At 44.4% G+C, this 17300-nt stretch overlaps 1 protein-coding gene across 1 annotated transcript in view; it reads left to right on the top strand.

The window, feature by feature from the left end:
- The first annotated feature begins 432 nt into the window (after positions 1-432).
- The window catches only part of ESAM (endothelial cell adhesion molecule), a 130244-nt gene continuing 113376 nt past the window's right edge, over positions 433-17300 (top strand). The window contains exon 1 of the mRNA XM_073603225.1: positions 433-896. Coding sequence (XP_073459326.1) covers positions 833-896 — 64 coding nt within the window. The 5' untranslated portion in view covers positions 433-832. The remainder of the gene's footprint in view (positions 897-17300) is intronic.

The raw sequence follows: 17300 nt of genomic DNA, 5'->3' as shown, positions 1-17300 counted from the left end.
TATATGTTCTTTAACAAGAGACACATTTTAATACATGACAACAGACATAAAAAGAAAAAAAAAACTAAAAAACATTTAAACGCAACCACACTACTTTTTTGCTTTCTGCTATCATTTGCAAAAATAGTAATGGAAACATTTAAAGGTTGGATGCAAAGCCTAGGGCACCCTACAGAAATGTACATTCATTTATACAGATCTCTGCTGTGATAGATTGGGGAGGTTGGAGATTGTGTCCCAAAGTAATTGTGAGAGCTTAGCCATCATAGCTGTAATGCATGAAACCCTCTGTGCCTTATGCCTCAGTGGTCCTCTTGTTCCAGACAGGCTGGAGATGAGTTAAAGATCAAGGCTGGGGTTAACCAGAGTAGGCGTCACCCAGCATATAAATGCCATTTTGCATATGAGGCACAGGAAGCTTGAAGCTTCCTCACTGGAAGGGATCTCAGCAGTGTCTGGAGTGGGATTTGCTTCTTCCTCTGAGCTGCAGGCTCCACATTCAGCACCTGCTCCCTGTCCCCCTGCACTGCCCTCTTCATCCTCCAGGTGGAGCCAGCACTCCCCTCTCAGCTGCAGGTAGGCTCCAAGCCCCATAGACTTGGCCAGACTCTGGTCTGAGTTGAGCCATTGAGTTTCACACCAGTGCTGGGTGTGACCTGCAGAGCTGACATTGTGTGCTGGATATACCCTGGAGCTGCTCAGCCAGTGCAGTGTGCATGCTGCAGGTGTCCCCTTACCCCTCCACCCACTTGGCCCACTTTGGATTACATTACAGCAGCTGCACAGAAGGAAGAATTACTCCAGAGGAGCTGACAGCGCAGGGGAATCCAGCATGAGGAGTACAGTGACAGCAGGGGGACGCTGGCTGGTGGCGCTGGGCGCTCTTCTCCTTCTGGGTGAGTACCAATCATACCGTAATATAATCTAGATCACTAAGGAGAGATTAGACTGGGAATTAAAGGGCAACGTTCGACCAAAACTGATCGAATAAAACAACATTTTATTAAAGTCACGTGATCGAGAGCGAAACGGACAATATGACCGTCCTTAAATGTTACGTTATCGCTCTAAAGACACTAATTTATTGTAAAGCGATGCGTACACTGTTGGCGTTATATAAATCCTGTATAATAATGATAATAGTATACCAATTTCAGATATAGATAAAATTATCAATAACTCATATTATATCATAGAACTACTTTATATGATTATGTAAGATTTAAAAAGATAAATGTATGTATTCTAGGAGTGATATCTGTTTTTACTGGCGGGCGAAGGGTCACCATACACGGTACAATCGAACCCAGATTTTCGCAAACTTTTTACGCTAGAGGAACTCTTGAAATAATTTTCGTATCTCAGGGAACCCCTGGTTAAGATTAGTCCATTGAGGATCTCCAGGAAAAAGCCCCTTACATTGTTGGTCAGTGGGAAGAATGCACAGCTTTATAAATCAGGGGTCTCCAAACTTTCTAAACAAAGGGCCAGTTTACTGTCCTTCCGACTTTAGGGGGTCGGATGTTGGTTTCAGTGGGAGGAATAGTACCTCATCGTTGGTGTCAGGAGGAGGAATAGTGCCCTGTTATTGGTGTCAGTGGGAGCTAAAGTACCTAATCACTCTTATGCCCTGTACACACGGTCCGATTTTCCGACGGAAAAAGTGCGTTCGGATTGTGTTGTCGGAAATTCCGATCGTGTGTGGGCTCCATCGGACTTTTTTCCTTTGGAATTTCCGACACACAAAGTTTGAGAGCAGGATATAAAATTTTCCGACAACAAAATCCGATCTTGTGTACACAAATCCGACGCACAATGTGCCACGCATGCTCAGAATAAATTAAGAGACGAAAGCTATTGGCTACTGCCCCGTTTATAGTCCCGACGTACGTGTTTTACGTCGCCGCGTTCAGAACGATCGGATTTTCCGACAACTTTGTGCGCCCATGTGTATGCAAGACAAGTTTGAGCCAACATCCGTCAGAAAAAATCCATGGATTTTGTTGTCGGAATGTCCGATCAATGTCCGAGGCATTAGACTCATAGAAGAAACAGACAAATGTCATAGATAATCTGATAAATACCATAGACAGATAATAGTTCCCTGGCACTTGTACTGGGCACACTCTCTCCGTCGTGGAGGACTCTCGGTATAAAGAATTGTAAGAATGATCCTGAAACTTTAAAGGCGTAATAATGTAGCTTGGAATATGGATAGGGAAGGTTCGTTCTATAGAGATGCCAGTATTCATTACAATGACAAAGATCTAGGCTTTCCCATAAACATCCCAAAGCAGAAGTGGACGGTTATATTAGACGATGGCGGCTGACCGTCATAAACAGGTGAAATCAGAAAAGACCGTGGACTGATCCTCCTGCCAGGTGGTCTTGTCTTTTCTTCCCCCCGTTGTGTGTTTTCCTAGTGATATTCTCACAATTTCAATATATAGATTGTAGATCAATGTCCTATTCATTTATTATTAATATGTTTTTTTCTATTAGTTGAACTTGATGGACTTGTGTCTCTTTTTTATCCCTGACCAACTATGTAGACACGATTCAAAAAGCTTAAGCACAAGGATCTTAATTTTAGCCATGTGACTAGAATTGTCAAATTTCATTGGGCTGAAAATAACTGTCACTTTTTTATAAATAAAAACCCATATCCTGGCATGTTGGCTTTCAGAATCGAGACTCATATCTGTGAAACAATCACAGCTCTCCGATATGTCGGCCCGTGTCTGATTGTTTTTTTTTCCTGTGACACTTGTAGGTTACAGTGCTTTGCTGTATGTATATGGACAGCCAAAAAAAATCAAGTCCTATCATCTTTACCGAAATGAAGATTTCTCATGTTGCCTTATGGTGTTGTCACCATTCAATTTTCAGATCCTGGAAAGAGAAAGTACATTATTAGCAGGGCCCTCTGATTCCTCTTCTACCAAATTGTATTTCATCTTGTAAAGTGCTGAGCAAACTGTTGGTGTTATATAAATCCTGTATAATAATATTAATAATTATTATCAGTAGGACCTATTTACTCTAATGCTTTGCACTGCCGTTCCTTGTGAAAATGCACATTGATCTGTATTTGACCATTCATGCCAATTAAACAAAGTCCCTACAGTGATTGGAAAGGATCACAATTCATTCAGTTTAACCACTTGCTTACCGGGCACCTAAACCCCCCTCCTGCCCAGACCAGTTTTCAGCTTTTAGCGCGGTCACTCTTTGAATGAAAATTGCGCGGTCATATAACACTGTACCCAAATGAAATTTTTATCATTTTTTTTCCCCACAAACAGAGCTTTCTTTTGGTGGTGTTTGATCACCTCTGGGTTTTTATTTTTTTGTTAAAAAAATTTAAAAAGACCAAAATTTAAAAAAAAAAAAATACAAAACCGTTTTATTTTTTGTTAAATTTTGCAAACAGGTAATTTTTCTCCTTCATTGATGTACACTGATGAGGCTACACTGATGGGCACCAATAGGCTGCATTGATGGGCACTGATAATGTGGCACTGATGGGCACTAATAGGTAGCACTGGTGGGCACTGATGGGCATTGATAGGTGGCACAGAAGGGCACTAATAGGTGGCACTGATAAGTGGCAGTGATGGCCACTGATGGGTGGCAGTGATGGGCACTGATTGGCACTGGTAGGTGACACTGATAGGCAGCACTGCTAGATGGCACTGATTGGCACCACTGGTGGGCATTGATAGGTGGCACTGATTGCTGCCACTTTTATGTATATATATAGAGGAGGTGGCTTTGCCTCTTCCTCTTCGGGACCGATGTCCCTTCAACAGAAGCCGGTGATCGGCTTTTTTTTTCTTAAAAAAAAGGATAATCGATCTTCTGTTTACATCACGTGATCAGCTGACAGCTGATCACATGGTAAGGGGCCCGGGATCGACCCCTTACTCGGATCTGTGATCACCCCCTGCAGGGCGCACGCGGGGAGTGTGCAGAGGGGAGGACGTCTATTGATGGCCTCCTTGCAAAGTAGATCCGCGCTGTAGCCGTCATTCGGCTATAGCGCAGATCTGAAGGGGTTAAATAGAAGTGAAAGGCAAAATATTTGTGTATAGATATAAAAACATTATAAATACCTTTTTTCCCTTTTCATAAGTAATCACTCTGTTCTCAGTTGCATAAGAGCTAGGGGAAGAGAAGCAACAGCATACTGAGCTTCCCAGTGAATGGCTGTGCAGGGGGGGCGTGTCAGGATCATTGGAGGCGAGCAGGCTGAGTTCCCAGCACAGCTAGAAAACTGACCACACTGTGCTCCCATTTATAGTGTGGTAAGTTTTTAATAGGAAAACAGAGGGACTGGCAGGAACACCAGGGATTTCACACAAACAAGGAGAACAGGATAATTTTTCATACAAGTACATGGTACAGCAGGCGCATATCAGGACTATGAAATGTTGGGTTTATATCCTCTTTAACCACTTGCTTACTGAGCACTTTTAGCCCCTTCCTGCCCAGACCAATTTTCAGCTTTCAGCTCTCACTTTGAATGACAATTGCGCGGTCATACAACACTGTACCCAAATTAAATTTTTATAATTTTTTTCACACAAATAGAGCTTTCTTTTAGTGGTATTTAATCAGTGCTGGGTTTTTTGCTAAAAAAAAGAATAAATAAAACCCAAAAAGGTTTTCTTAGTTTCTGTCAGTAAATTTTGTACATAAGTAATTTTTCTCCTTCACTGATGTGCGCTGATGAGGCGGCACTGATTAGGTGTCACTGATGAAGAGGCACTAATAGGTGGCACTGATGGGCACTGATAGGCGGCCCTGATGGGCATTGATGGGTGGCACTGATGTGCAATGATGTGCAGCACTGATAAGCAGGCACTGATTGGTGTCACTGATGGGCACTTATTGGTGTCACTGATGGGCGGCACTGATGGGCACTGATTGGTGTCACTGATGGGCACTGATGGACACTGATAGCTGGCACTGATGGGCACTAATAGGCGGTACTGATGGGCACTGATGTGCAATTATGGGCAGCACTAATAAGCAGGCACTGATGGGCACTGAAAGGCAGCACTAATGGGCACTGATTGGTGGCACTTATGGGCACTGCTGAGACTTTACTGTAATCAGGGCACTGATGATCAGTGCCCTGATTACCTGTACATGTCTCCCCTGCGAGGAGATGCCGCTGATCGGCTCTCCTCGCCTCACACTCTGTCAGTGTGAGGCGAGAAGAGCCGATAAACGCCACTTCCTAGTTTACATGTGACCGGCTGTGATTGGACACAGCCGATCACATGGGTGTCATAGGCTCTTTACCGAGATCGGCACGGCCGTGAGCGCTGCGTGCCCGTTCTGGGTCGCTGTCATGTGACGTCATCCCAGGACAAGAGCCGCACCGCCCTGCCATCATTTTACTATACAGTGGGCGGGAAATGGTTAAAGTAGATGTAAACCCATTCACTAAAATCTCATATAAGCTTTTACATCTCAAAGTCATTTCAAAATTAACTTTTAATATGTTTTAATCTGCAGCTATCATTAAAATAATCCCTGGTGATCCTGTCATGAAGGTCTTTCTTAAGGTACTTCCTGTTATAGGGTGACAACACTTTGTCCCTGCCTTCCAGTTTGCCGCTGTGTTGCCAAGCTGCTTCTAATTGAGAATGTAAGTGACTGTTTCAACACACATTGCACAGGCATGGCCCACTGTTGTCACCATCAGGAAACCCGCCCTGAGAATCGCCATTGCTGGCCGGCATGTAGAAGGGAAGTGACTGCAGGAGATCAGCAGCTCTGAGATGCAAAAAGGATAAAAAAAAAAGCTTACCAGTTCTCTTATGTAAACACTCAGCAGGTGACTCTATGCTGTTAGAAACTGAAATCCAACTCTAGAGTCTTAGTTATGATCATTACAAGCAGCTAGGGAGGTAAATGAGGGCTTATTTTAAAGCCCAACTCGAGGCAAAAAAAAAAAAAGTTTTGCCATGCAGTAGGGCTGTGCCCGCACCGTATGGGTCAACTGTTCGTTTTAGTCTAGGGGATTGGAGAAAGTTTATACTCACCTGATCCTCCGCTCCACCTGCAAATGGCACTCCCCCACGATCCAAGAGTGGACTGTTCCTGACATGCTCATGTCCAGAGCAGGTCTATGGGTGTGATGACATCAGGAACAGTCTACTGCACAAGACCGCTAGACCACAGGGGCAGGAGCTACAGGGACCAGTCTTGTGTGGGGGGGGTTCGGAGGATTAGGTAAGTACTCTATATATCTGTTCTCCAATCCCCTAGACAAAATCAAGTAGTTTCCCAGTTTTTTTTTTGCGCAAAGTTAGGCTTTAAAGAAGCTTTGAAGCAGGAACGGGGGTCAGTTTATATGGCCATAGTTATGTGTGTAGTAAGACTGATTTAGAATTTCAGCTAAGAATCATATTTCTTGTATTTCATGATTGAAGCCCATCACAGGAATTTGCTACATTCCTCTTTCTGTGCAAAAAGCTTGCTTGCTGACATCATTTAGGACAGATGAAGGAACGGCAATAGCATACTGCAGAGAAACGGAAGTTTAGTATAAAGCTAAAAATATATATGGTTTTGTGTAACTTGTCTGGTTTTAGGATGCATAGGTTGATTTTTAAAAGGTTAGAATGTCTGTTAAAACAGAAGTGTACCGCCTGTTCGCTTGTGACGCAATATGCTGAAAATATATATCTACACTGTATTCACTGTATCTGGGACTCTTGACGTGTAGACACAAGTCGGGTCAGGAGTGTCCATTCTTTTCTGGCCAGAAAGATGGAATAAAATCTTCCATACCAGAGTTCTTTGTCCAACTGTCATTCACCGATATCCTACCTAATACTTGCTACTTTATTTGGTGCATTTGGCCGTGAGGGGGGAATATCGGTGTGACCTGTTGAGGCAGGTGGCACTGTTTTCCACCAGACCTACAAGGAGTGGTCCGAGAGGCCAGCCCTGCGGGCTATATCGTAGTCTCAAAAGGCGCCTTCTAGAACTGTTATCTAGGAGACTGCACTGTGTCCCATTTGGTGGCCTGCTGTGGACGACCTTGGTAGCGTCAAAAGGACCTGGGAATCTGAGAAAAAGATAGCTGGAGCTCCAACGGGAACAGGTGAGAGTCTTTTTACTTCTGTTTTTGGATAACAGTCAGACAGCCAGCCAGCCTCTCGACGGATCGAGAGAAGGGAAGCCTGATCACCTTCCGAGAGAGACGTCCGTTCAGATGATTGTGCATCTTTCGGACGAATCCTCAGTCAGTCAGTAATTTTTGGGTGGGAGTGTCTGGTATGATTGATGTGTGTATGAGACATCACTTTGTAGGCACATGCGCGGCGGCACCTAACATGGACGCATAGTCCGGGAGCTCCGTCCCGCCCCAGCAGCTACGGCCTCAGAGACAGCAGACCGAACGGCACCAGCCGACTGGATCCACTCCCCAAGCGTGGAAGATAACCCTAGGACTATCCACATGTATTCCGGAGCGGTAAGACGCAACCTACAGCCCGCTTTTGAAGCCTCCCCGGCCCGGCCTGATACAGCTAAGATGGTGGCGGCTTCTCACTGTGTTACCTCAGACAATATACAGAACTCGCAGCCCACGTCTTCCCCCTCTTTACTGCAGCAAGATAACCTTGCAAACAGCACTGCCCTGGGCTTCACCTCCCCTGCTTCTACTGAGTCCCTATTAGGACGCTGCATGTTAGGTGCAGACTTTTCACCCATGGAAGCAGGCCCTCCCCAGTCACAACAACTACTACAGCCCGGGGACTCAGGCCTACCCCAGCCTGTTGATGTTGCGGATCTCTTTAAAAAACTTGCAGTACTCCTGGACAGAGGATTAATTAACACAGCTAATAAGATTACAAATAATATTAAAGCAGATCTACAGAATATTGGATCACGCATGGAAATAATAGAAACGCACCTGGAAGCCACCTCATCTAGAACAAATCAAAATACTGCTTGCATACAGATTCTCCAGGAACAGCTTGAAACAGCGCATGCAAAGATTGATGACCTGGAGAACAGGAATCGAAGGTATAACTTCAGATTAAGAGGGCTCCCCGAGTCTTATAAAGACATACCAGAAACAATACAAGCTTTCTTTAAGGATTTACTTCCTGACACCCCACTGCACAGATTAGAGTTGGACCGGGCTCACAGGGCTCTCAAACCACCTAGAGCGGATGGTCTTCCACGTGACGTCGTGGTCAAACCACATTTTTACTCCGTCAAGGAGGAAATAATGCGGAAATCAAGAACAATGCCTAAAATTATCTTCCAAGGCCACCAACTGCAAATTTTTGCAGATCTCTCCCCATCCACTATACAAAAGAGGAGATCCTTAAAACCACTCCTCCAAATCCTGATGGACAAGGCTATCAAGTATTGGTGGCTCTTTCCGTTTCAGCTAAAATTCATCTGGAAAGGCAAATCGTACACTTTCGGTTTGCTCCAAGAAGGAGAAAAGGTTCTGCTTCAACTGGGCCTTATCAGCCAGGACTTTAACTCTACACAGTCGGGATCAAATCCGAATTCGGCGAAAAGACAACTTCCAACCAGCCCTCTGACACCAGTATGGGAATCGGTGAAGCCCAAGAAACATAAGGAGACAGTCCCTCCATGACTCTTTTGATTATGAGGCCGTCTGGGCCGTGTCCGGTCCTATTGGACATTTCCTTTTTTTTCCTCTCAGGTGACCTGGGGGGACTCGCGCCCCGGGTTGATCTCTCGTGAGATGGTTACCCCTTGGCCTGAATTTTTTACTAGTCCGAGGGGATCTCGCGGGGAGACCCTACCGGGGTAATGAGACCTACCAAAAATTGCAGTAGACACAATTTTTAGTCAGGGTCCCCCTCTCGGCCATGTCTCTATGGGGGTGTCCGAGAGGAGGAGGAGGAATGACAATATCCACAATCTGTCTGGGTCCATCATTGGGACCTGCTCCTCCTATATCCCTACCACTGAATGAGATACCTAGTGTACCCTATCCATCCGGAATGTTCTTCATCCCTATCCCCTTCACCATGGGTATCAATGCCCATTTGGATCCAGTTTATTATCTTCATCCTAAAATGGTTCACAGTTTTACTTTACTTTTTTTCTTTTTTTTTTCTCAAGGCAATATGTGGTTTCACCTCCTGCTCTATTTTACATCTCCATTATTTGAAGCTGCTTAGGGTGAAATATCTTGTCTGTTATTAATGTTAGAGCCTAGCAACCATTTTAAGTCTCCTCTTTTTTCAGTTATACTTAGAGACATAGTTTTAGTAGCCTGTATGCTGGAGTGGTGCTCATGCACCCCCTCTTGTCTGTGAGAACAGATCTTTGTCTCTTCTCTAGACAAGTGTAGTCCCTGTCGTTTAGAGGGACTCTAAAGTTCACCTTTCACATAGATGGGGGATCCTGTCACCTCCATCCCTCGGAAGACTCCCTTTTTTCCCGTCTTTCCTGTCTTCTTTACTTTCATCTCTCTTTCACAAGACACTCATTATAATCTCTTTACAGAAGTCGACTGGGGGGAAACACCCCGAGATTGTATAATAACATCCGAGGACTCTGCCAGGCCTACGAGGTATCTTGGCCTCCTTGATCTCGATTGGGTAAGTGCTGATGTGGCCCTAGTTCGTTCCCCGCCTCTGCTCAATGGCTAATACACCACAGGTACAAACTACTCTCAAGGTAGTTACGCATAATGTGCAGGGATTAAATTCTCCCATTAAAAGACGTAAAATCTTTAACTACATGCACTCGCAAAAAAAATGACGTAATTCTCATACAAGAAACCCACTTCCCTAAAAACTTCTGCCCATCGTTCATACACTCTAACTTCCCCTTCTTTTCTTTGGCCAATGCCGAGAATAAAACTAAGGGAGTAGGCATTTTCATCTCAAAGAGATGCAAATTCACCTTAAAGTCAGAACACAAAGATCCAGACGGGAGATATTTATTACTGGTGGGTGAATTAGATGGACTATTATACTCATTTATCTCTTATTATGTCCCAGAATACGCCAGTTTTGGCACAAGATCTTCACCTGGATTAACAAAATTACAGCCTTATCCATTCAAGTGTCTCCTCTCATAGCACTCATTAACTTCCCAGTACAGGGAGCCTCCTGGAATACGCAACGCCTCATATACTTTATCCTTCTAGGAGCTAAGCTCACGATAGCCAAAGCTTGGAAGCAACCATATGTTTCCACTCTCATGGCCAAACGAAAGATATCCTGGATTATGAACCAGGAAAAGATGGCGGGCGTGATCTTGGATCGCTCAGAAAAGTTCAAAATTATATGGGAGCCTTGGGCAGATTTTGTGGGTATATCCCTCTACTAGAGTCTTCAAGAGGCGACTATGAGACTCCGGGTTCCCCCCAGTCGGTTTCCAATATAAACTTACATATCTTCTTCTGTCTCTTTCCTTTTTTTTTCTCTTCTTTCCCCTCGCATACTCACTCTTCCTAAGGTCCCCACCCCCCACTTCTTACTCAAATGATTTTTAACTAGACCAAACATGATTTCTCTCTTGTAACACGGTCTAGCATTATGTTGGCTATATCACATATTCCTCAAGAAAGGAAAAACCAGTTATATGTTAAAAACATTTTATTCTTCCAGTTTTTTCCATTACATTTGAGCTAGTTGCTTGTCCTGGCGATCAAATACAAGCTATGCTTATTAGTCTCTTGTTATTCCAAGACCTTTGGTCCGTCTCGTATGATAATAATACTTGCTGCCCTCTACAGAAAGTGATGGGTTGATTTACATGATTTTTCACTAATTTACGCAACGCAAGGTACATTACAGGGTGGGGGATCTTGGGGGGGGGGGGGCGCTGCCACAGTATGTTCCCTATTGGGGTGGTGGAGCTCTCTCCGTCCTGGATCACCCTTTTTTCATATTGTGAGGTAACCCGAGTGAGAATAAAAAATGACTAGATAATTCAGAATTTATTCTCCGGGATTTCCTCTTCTCCTACATGAATCCTTTCATGTATTATTGATATTCAAGTTATACTTTCCACTTTCTGATCACTTTAGAATTTACCTGTACAATGTGATGGTTATCCTTCTGTAACTGTTAAATTATTATCAGCTCCTGAGGGGCTGAGGACCTGCTTCATGTTTATGACCTATGTTGTATTCACTTTTATTTGAAAATAAAATATATTGAAACGAGAGACATCACTTTGTGGTGAGGTGACCTAGGTCCTCTTCTAAGTGCGGTTCCTGGCCGGGAGACCGCGCCCAGGCCACTGACCGAGGGAAGCGTTGTCTATTGTCCCTACTTGTGTCGAGGATTCAGACCCCTTAATGAATTCTCATCATCTACCCTACCCTCTGTGTCTGTCTTGGTGCCTTTTAGGTTATAAGTATGGGTGGGAAATATAGTGTTGAATCTCCCCTACAATCCATCTTTAGGAAGAGATTTGCTAAGAACTGCAATTTAAAACTTAGCCCTGAGAAATTGATAACATTGTGTGAGAAAGATTGGCCCCGCTATAGAGCGCGGTGGCCCCTACAGGGAACCCTTGACTTAGAGACCATTGACTGATCATTTGAGAATATTATGTCAGACTCACAGAAACATGACCAAGATGCACCTTCCAGGAGGACTGTTCGTTCGGATGATTGTGCATCCCTCGAATAAATCCTCAGCCAGTCAGGAGGACTGTTTGTTCGGATGATTGTGCATCCCTCGAATAAATCCTCAGCCAGTCAGGAGGAATATCCGTCCAGATGATTGTGCATCTCTCGGATAAATCCTCAGCCAGCCAGTCAGGAGGAATATCCGTCCAGATGATTGTGCATTTCTCGGATAAATCCTCAGCCAGCCAGTCAGGAGGAATATCCGTCCAGATGATTGTGCATCTCTTGGATAAATCCTCAGCCAGCCAGTCAGGAGGAATATCCGTCCAGATGATTGTGCATCTCTTGGATAAATCCTCAGCCAGTCAGTCAGTCAGCTAGGAGAAAACGTCCGTCTGGATGATTGTGCATCCTTTGGACAAATGGGAGAGGATAGATGCAGTGGATAGAAGCCACAAAAAGAGGAACAGTGTAGAATTATAGTTATGACAAGAGTAGTACCACTGACAAAACAAACAAAACACATATATTCTCAACCCGAAGAGACAGATCATCCTCCCCCGTATGTAGATGAACAGACCTCAGATAGAGACAGGTCAGAGCCATGTCCAAATGCCCCGTCCAGTAAACAAGGGGACTCAAGTTGTTGTCCACCTACATCAGATTCAGCAAGTTTGTCAATGCCAAATCTCAGTAAATATACCCTGAACCGTAACACTCTGGGTATAGGCAGGACAGAAATAGGGAATTCATTAGTAGTCAATGGGCTCCCCAATCAAGTGTCCACTTCCACTCCGAGAAATCCTGAAGCAAACAGCCGGACCCTTGCCCCGTCTTACAACATACCTCTGCAAATGCCCCTAAGAAAACAGGCTGTGGAGGAACATCGGACTCTAGTTTACACCCCTTTTTACCACAACAGATTTACTGAACTGGAAGATTCATAACCTTGCCTACTCTGAGAAGCCCCAAGCCATCACAGATTTGCTCTGGTCAATAACTCAGACCCATAACCCCACTTGGTCGGACTGCCAGCAACTTTTATTGACCCTTTTTAATACTGAGGAGAGACACAGAATTAACCAAGCAGTGCAGAAGTATAAAGGCAAAAGACCCTTCCTATTAGAAAGACTTTGTAGTTTTGGGGGGGGGGCATCAAGTCCAACATCAGTTCCTGTACATGCTGGATTCCCCTATTCCCTTGCTGGGCAGAGACTTACTTGCTAAACTCAGAGCATACATATACTTCCAATCTGACGGCCAGGCTATCCTAAAATTGCCCCATCCCTTTGAAGCCCGCATACTGCAAGACATCCCGGGACTATGGGCAGAAGACAACCCACCAGGATTAGCCAGACACATTCCCCCAATCCTTATTGAATTAAAATCAGGAGCCACTCCAGTCAGCCTGAAACAGTACCCAGTCCCTCTAAAAGCCCTAGTAGGAATACAAAAGTACTTAAACAAATTCCTACACTATGGAATTCTAAAACCCTGTCAGTCTCCCTGGAATACACCTCTACTCCCAGTACAGAAATCCGAAACAGCTCACTGTCGTCCTGTTCAAGACCTCAGAGCGGTCAATCAGGCTGTAATGACCATGCACCCAGCGGTCACTAATTATTATTATTATTATTATTCAGGATTTATATAGCGCCAACAGTTTACGCAGCGCTTTACAATATAAAAGGGAGACAATACAGTTATAATACAATACCATACAATAGGATTAAGAGGGCCCTGCTCAGAAGAGCTTACAATCTAGTAGGGTAGGGCAGGTGGTACAAAAGGTTGCAACTGTGGGGAATGAGCTGGTGGAAGTGGTAGGAGATTAGTTGGAGACGTGATAGGCTTTCCTGAAGAGATGAGTTTTCAGGGATTGCCTGAAGGTAGCAAGAGTAGGGGATAGCCGGATAGATGGAGGTAGCGAGTTCCAGAGGATGAGAGAGGCTCTGGAGAAATCCTGGAGACGAGCATGGGAGGAGGAGATGAGAGAGCTTGAAAGCAGGAGGTCTTGAGAAGAGCGGAGAGGTCGATTTGGGTGATATTTGGAGACAAGATTAGTGATGTAGCTTGGGGCAGAGTTGTGAATGGCTTTGTATGTTGTGGTTAGAATTTTGAATTTAATTCGCTGGAATGAACTGTTACAATTACTGTGGGAGGCAGGTTATAAGGTGTCCCGGAGAAAGGTGCAATTTTGACAAGAGACTGTAAAGTACCTGGGATTCAGAGTATCACAAGGACAGAGACAATTGGGAGAAGGCAGGAAAGAAGCTGTTTGTCAGATTCCCACCCTGACTACCAGACGGTAAGTACGTGAATTCCTGGGGGTGGCAGGATTCTGCTAAATCTGGATACCGGACTTTGCCACAAAAGCCAGACCCTTCTATGAATCCACAAAGGGGGGAGAAAAGGAACCCTTTCAATGGGGAGAACAACAAAACAGAGCATTAAGACATTAAGGTCTCCCTAATGCAGGCTCCTGCGCTAGGCTTGCCAGATAGCCAAAAAGTCTTCTATTTGTATGTCAGTGAAAAACAAGGAATAGCAGTAGGAGTCCTGACACAATACTCTGGGTCTTGGCAGCGCCCTGTAGCATACCTTTCAAAACAACTGGACACTGTAGCTCAGGGATCTTCATCCTGCCTGCGGGCCATCGCAGTAACAGCCCTCCTTGTGGTCGAAGCTGACAAGTTGTCATTAGGTCAGGAGACTTATGTCCGAGTCCCACACCGCACCCTGAGAGGCTGAGCCAGCTGTCAATCAGGTAGCTGGGTGGATCCCGCCAATATGGTTGAGATCATTCTATAGCCTGGAGCGACTCTGTGATGTCAGCCGACAGCGGGCTTTAAACTATGAGCTGACTCAGGAGTAAAAATGTAAATGCCATCCTGTGACCCAGGAGAGAAGTATGGCCAAAACAGCTTTGGCCATACTTCTCTTTTAAAGCTATTTTAATGCTTGTTAAAGTAGAGCTAAAGGCTTCTGTATGACAGTATACACAAATCCTAAATCTAGTTACTATGCAATGCAGAAGCCTTGTAAACTAGACAAAAACTTCCTTTTCCTCCCCTGACTGAGCCAAGTTCTCCTTCATTTGTGTCTCATGTGCTGCCCCTCCCAGACACTGCAGATCACAGGGGGAGGTTTCAGTTACAGAGGCAATGCTGCCAATCCAGAAAGCAGAGGGCAGGACTAGGTGTGGCCAGGTGCAGATTGACAAGCTATAGGATAATGAATTAGCAGTGACAATACTAATAGCCACACCCCCTGCAACATCTTCTCCTCCCACTGTAGTGTAAGCAGGCACCGGCTACATGAGAGTGACAACTCTGCTCTGAATTCAGGAGCAGCACAGCATAGTTGTCACGCTATCACAGGAAACTGCATTAGGTGGACTTCACTGGCAGGATCAGGTGTTTGTAGGACCCAGAGAAAACTGTAAATGCAGATACACATATAATTAAGTGTTATAGCACGTATATTTTTTTAATGGGAGGCCACAGTTCTACTTAAAGAATATGTAAATACTTCAATGTCCATTGTCTGGTAAGAGGTGCACTTTAGGATGATATTTATTAGACTGGTAAAGGGTTGAACTTTTCGGAGGCATCAGGTTCAATCAGCCAATTGCTTCTTGTATATGTTGCGGTCTCTAATTACAAGATCCTTACATTGGCATTCACAGCCCCTTGCAGTTGTAACAACCAATGTGAGGGCACTTAGTCTGATATCAGACATGTGTTATCAGTGTTGAACGTAGCCTCCATTGAGAATGAGGATTAGGGGTAGGAGAGGTAGCTGCCCCCCTGTTCCTGGGTACCTGAAGGGTCTACCTTGCCAAATCCAAACCCTTGTCCATCAAGTTGAGTATTTGGCTGAATTACTTCCCCTGGATGTGTATACTCTGCAAGTAGAGGAGATTAAGCTAATGGGAGATTATGGGTTTTAATAGCAAGGATATTAGGTGTGGGAGAGGGGTTCTAGGTGATGGAGTATTGGATGGGGGGGGGGGGATTGCAGGCTTATAAAAGATGGGGGTTATAGGAAATTAGGTCGGAGGGAGGTGGTGGAGCTATAGAAGGTTATGCATTAAGTTTGGGAGAGGGGTATCAGGAGATAGTATATTAGGAGGACAGTTTATAAGAGATGGGGATATAGGTGAAGGATAGGGGTTATAGGGGACAGGGGATTAGGTGCAGAGAACGAGTTATAGGAGATGGGGAATTAGGTAAAGGGTAGGGATTATAGGAGATGGAATATTAGGTGTAGAAAAAGGGTTATAGAATTCAGGAGGGTTGGATGTGGAGGAGGGGTTGTAGGTGATGGGGCATTAGGTACAGAGGGCAGGAATCTAAATAGGGATCTAGATAAAAACTAAGGGTTATAGGAGATGGAGGTATTTGGCATAGAAGAGGGATTATAGGGTTTGGGAGGGTTAGGTGCAGAGGAGGAGTCATAGGAGATGGGGATTTAGGTAAACGGTAGGGGTTATAGGAGATGGAGGTGTTAGTTGTAGAAAAGGGGTTATAGGATTTAGGAGGGTTAGATGTGGAGTAGGGATTATAGGAAATCGGGCTTTAGGTGCAGAGGACAGGTTATAAAACATGGGGATTTAGATAAAAATTAGGGGATTTAGTAGAGAAAGGTATTACGTGTAGAAGAGGGATTATAGGGTGCAGAGGAGGGGTTATAGGAGATGGGGATTTAGGTAAAGAGTAGGGGTTATAAGAGATGGGGCATCAGGCATAGAAGAGGGGGTTATAGGAGATATGGATTTAGGTAAAGAGTAGGGGTTATAAGAGATGGGGCATCAGGCGTAGAAGAGGGGGTTATAGGAGATACGGAATTAGGTAAAGAGTAGGGGTTATAAGAGATGGGGTATCTGGCGTAGAAGAGGGGTTATAGGATTTGGGAGGGTTAGATGCCGAGGAAGGGCTATAGGAGCTGTAGAGAGGTCAGGTATGGAGGAGGATTTCTAGGAGCTAGGAGGCAATCTAAAGGCGTGTTAGGGGGGTGTTGGAGGGGTCATAGGAGTTGGAGGAAGAAAGTTTAGGTACAGAGGTCCTCCTCTGCATTGGATTGGATATTTTTGGATTGTGATTTCTAGATTTCCGGTTTAGTCTCATAGTTTGTGTTCGTAATTTGTAAAATGCAGCCGTGTATGAATATCACTAGCATAGCAACACAACACTATTCGCAGACTATAGATAAGCTCAGTTTTTATGCCATTATAATTACACACTCAGTCCACTTTATTTCTAATTATGCTAATTAATTATCAACCATGTTTCTGGTTCCACAAGACGGGTGCTTGGAATCTTCTGGAGCGTTCTTTTCACCGGCAATAAATCGGACGTTACTGCCTTGTTATGCAAACATAAATTCGGTTAATGTGTTTTTTATTGTGAGGAATGGAGCAGTTTGTACGCAGGTTTTACCTCTATAACCTTTCTGAACTGCTTGTCTATGGGCCAGAGAGATGTACAGCGTATGTGGATGTACAGCGGCATCAATGAACAAGGCATCGCTTTTCTCCCTAGATGAATTGTATATCATTCTTCACTCATACAATCTGTAAATCATTTTACTGCCTTTCCTACACAGGAAGATCAATTATTCTGCCAAAGTGCACCAGAAGAGGAACAAACTCAAAGTGAACCGATTGCATGCAATTTGATTCTGCTCCTGGTGATAC

Source organism: Aquarana catesbeiana, linkage group LG10 (genome assembly GCF_042186555.1).
Source record: "Aquarana catesbeiana isolate 2022-GZ linkage group LG10, ASM4218655v1, whole genome shotgun sequence".
Taxonomy (NCBI): domain Eukaryota; kingdom Metazoa; phylum Chordata; class Amphibia; order Anura; family Ranidae; genus Aquarana; species Aquarana catesbeiana.
The sequence above is the reverse complement of the archived record's forward strand: the minus strand, read 5'-3'. Positions and strand labels throughout refer to the sequence as shown.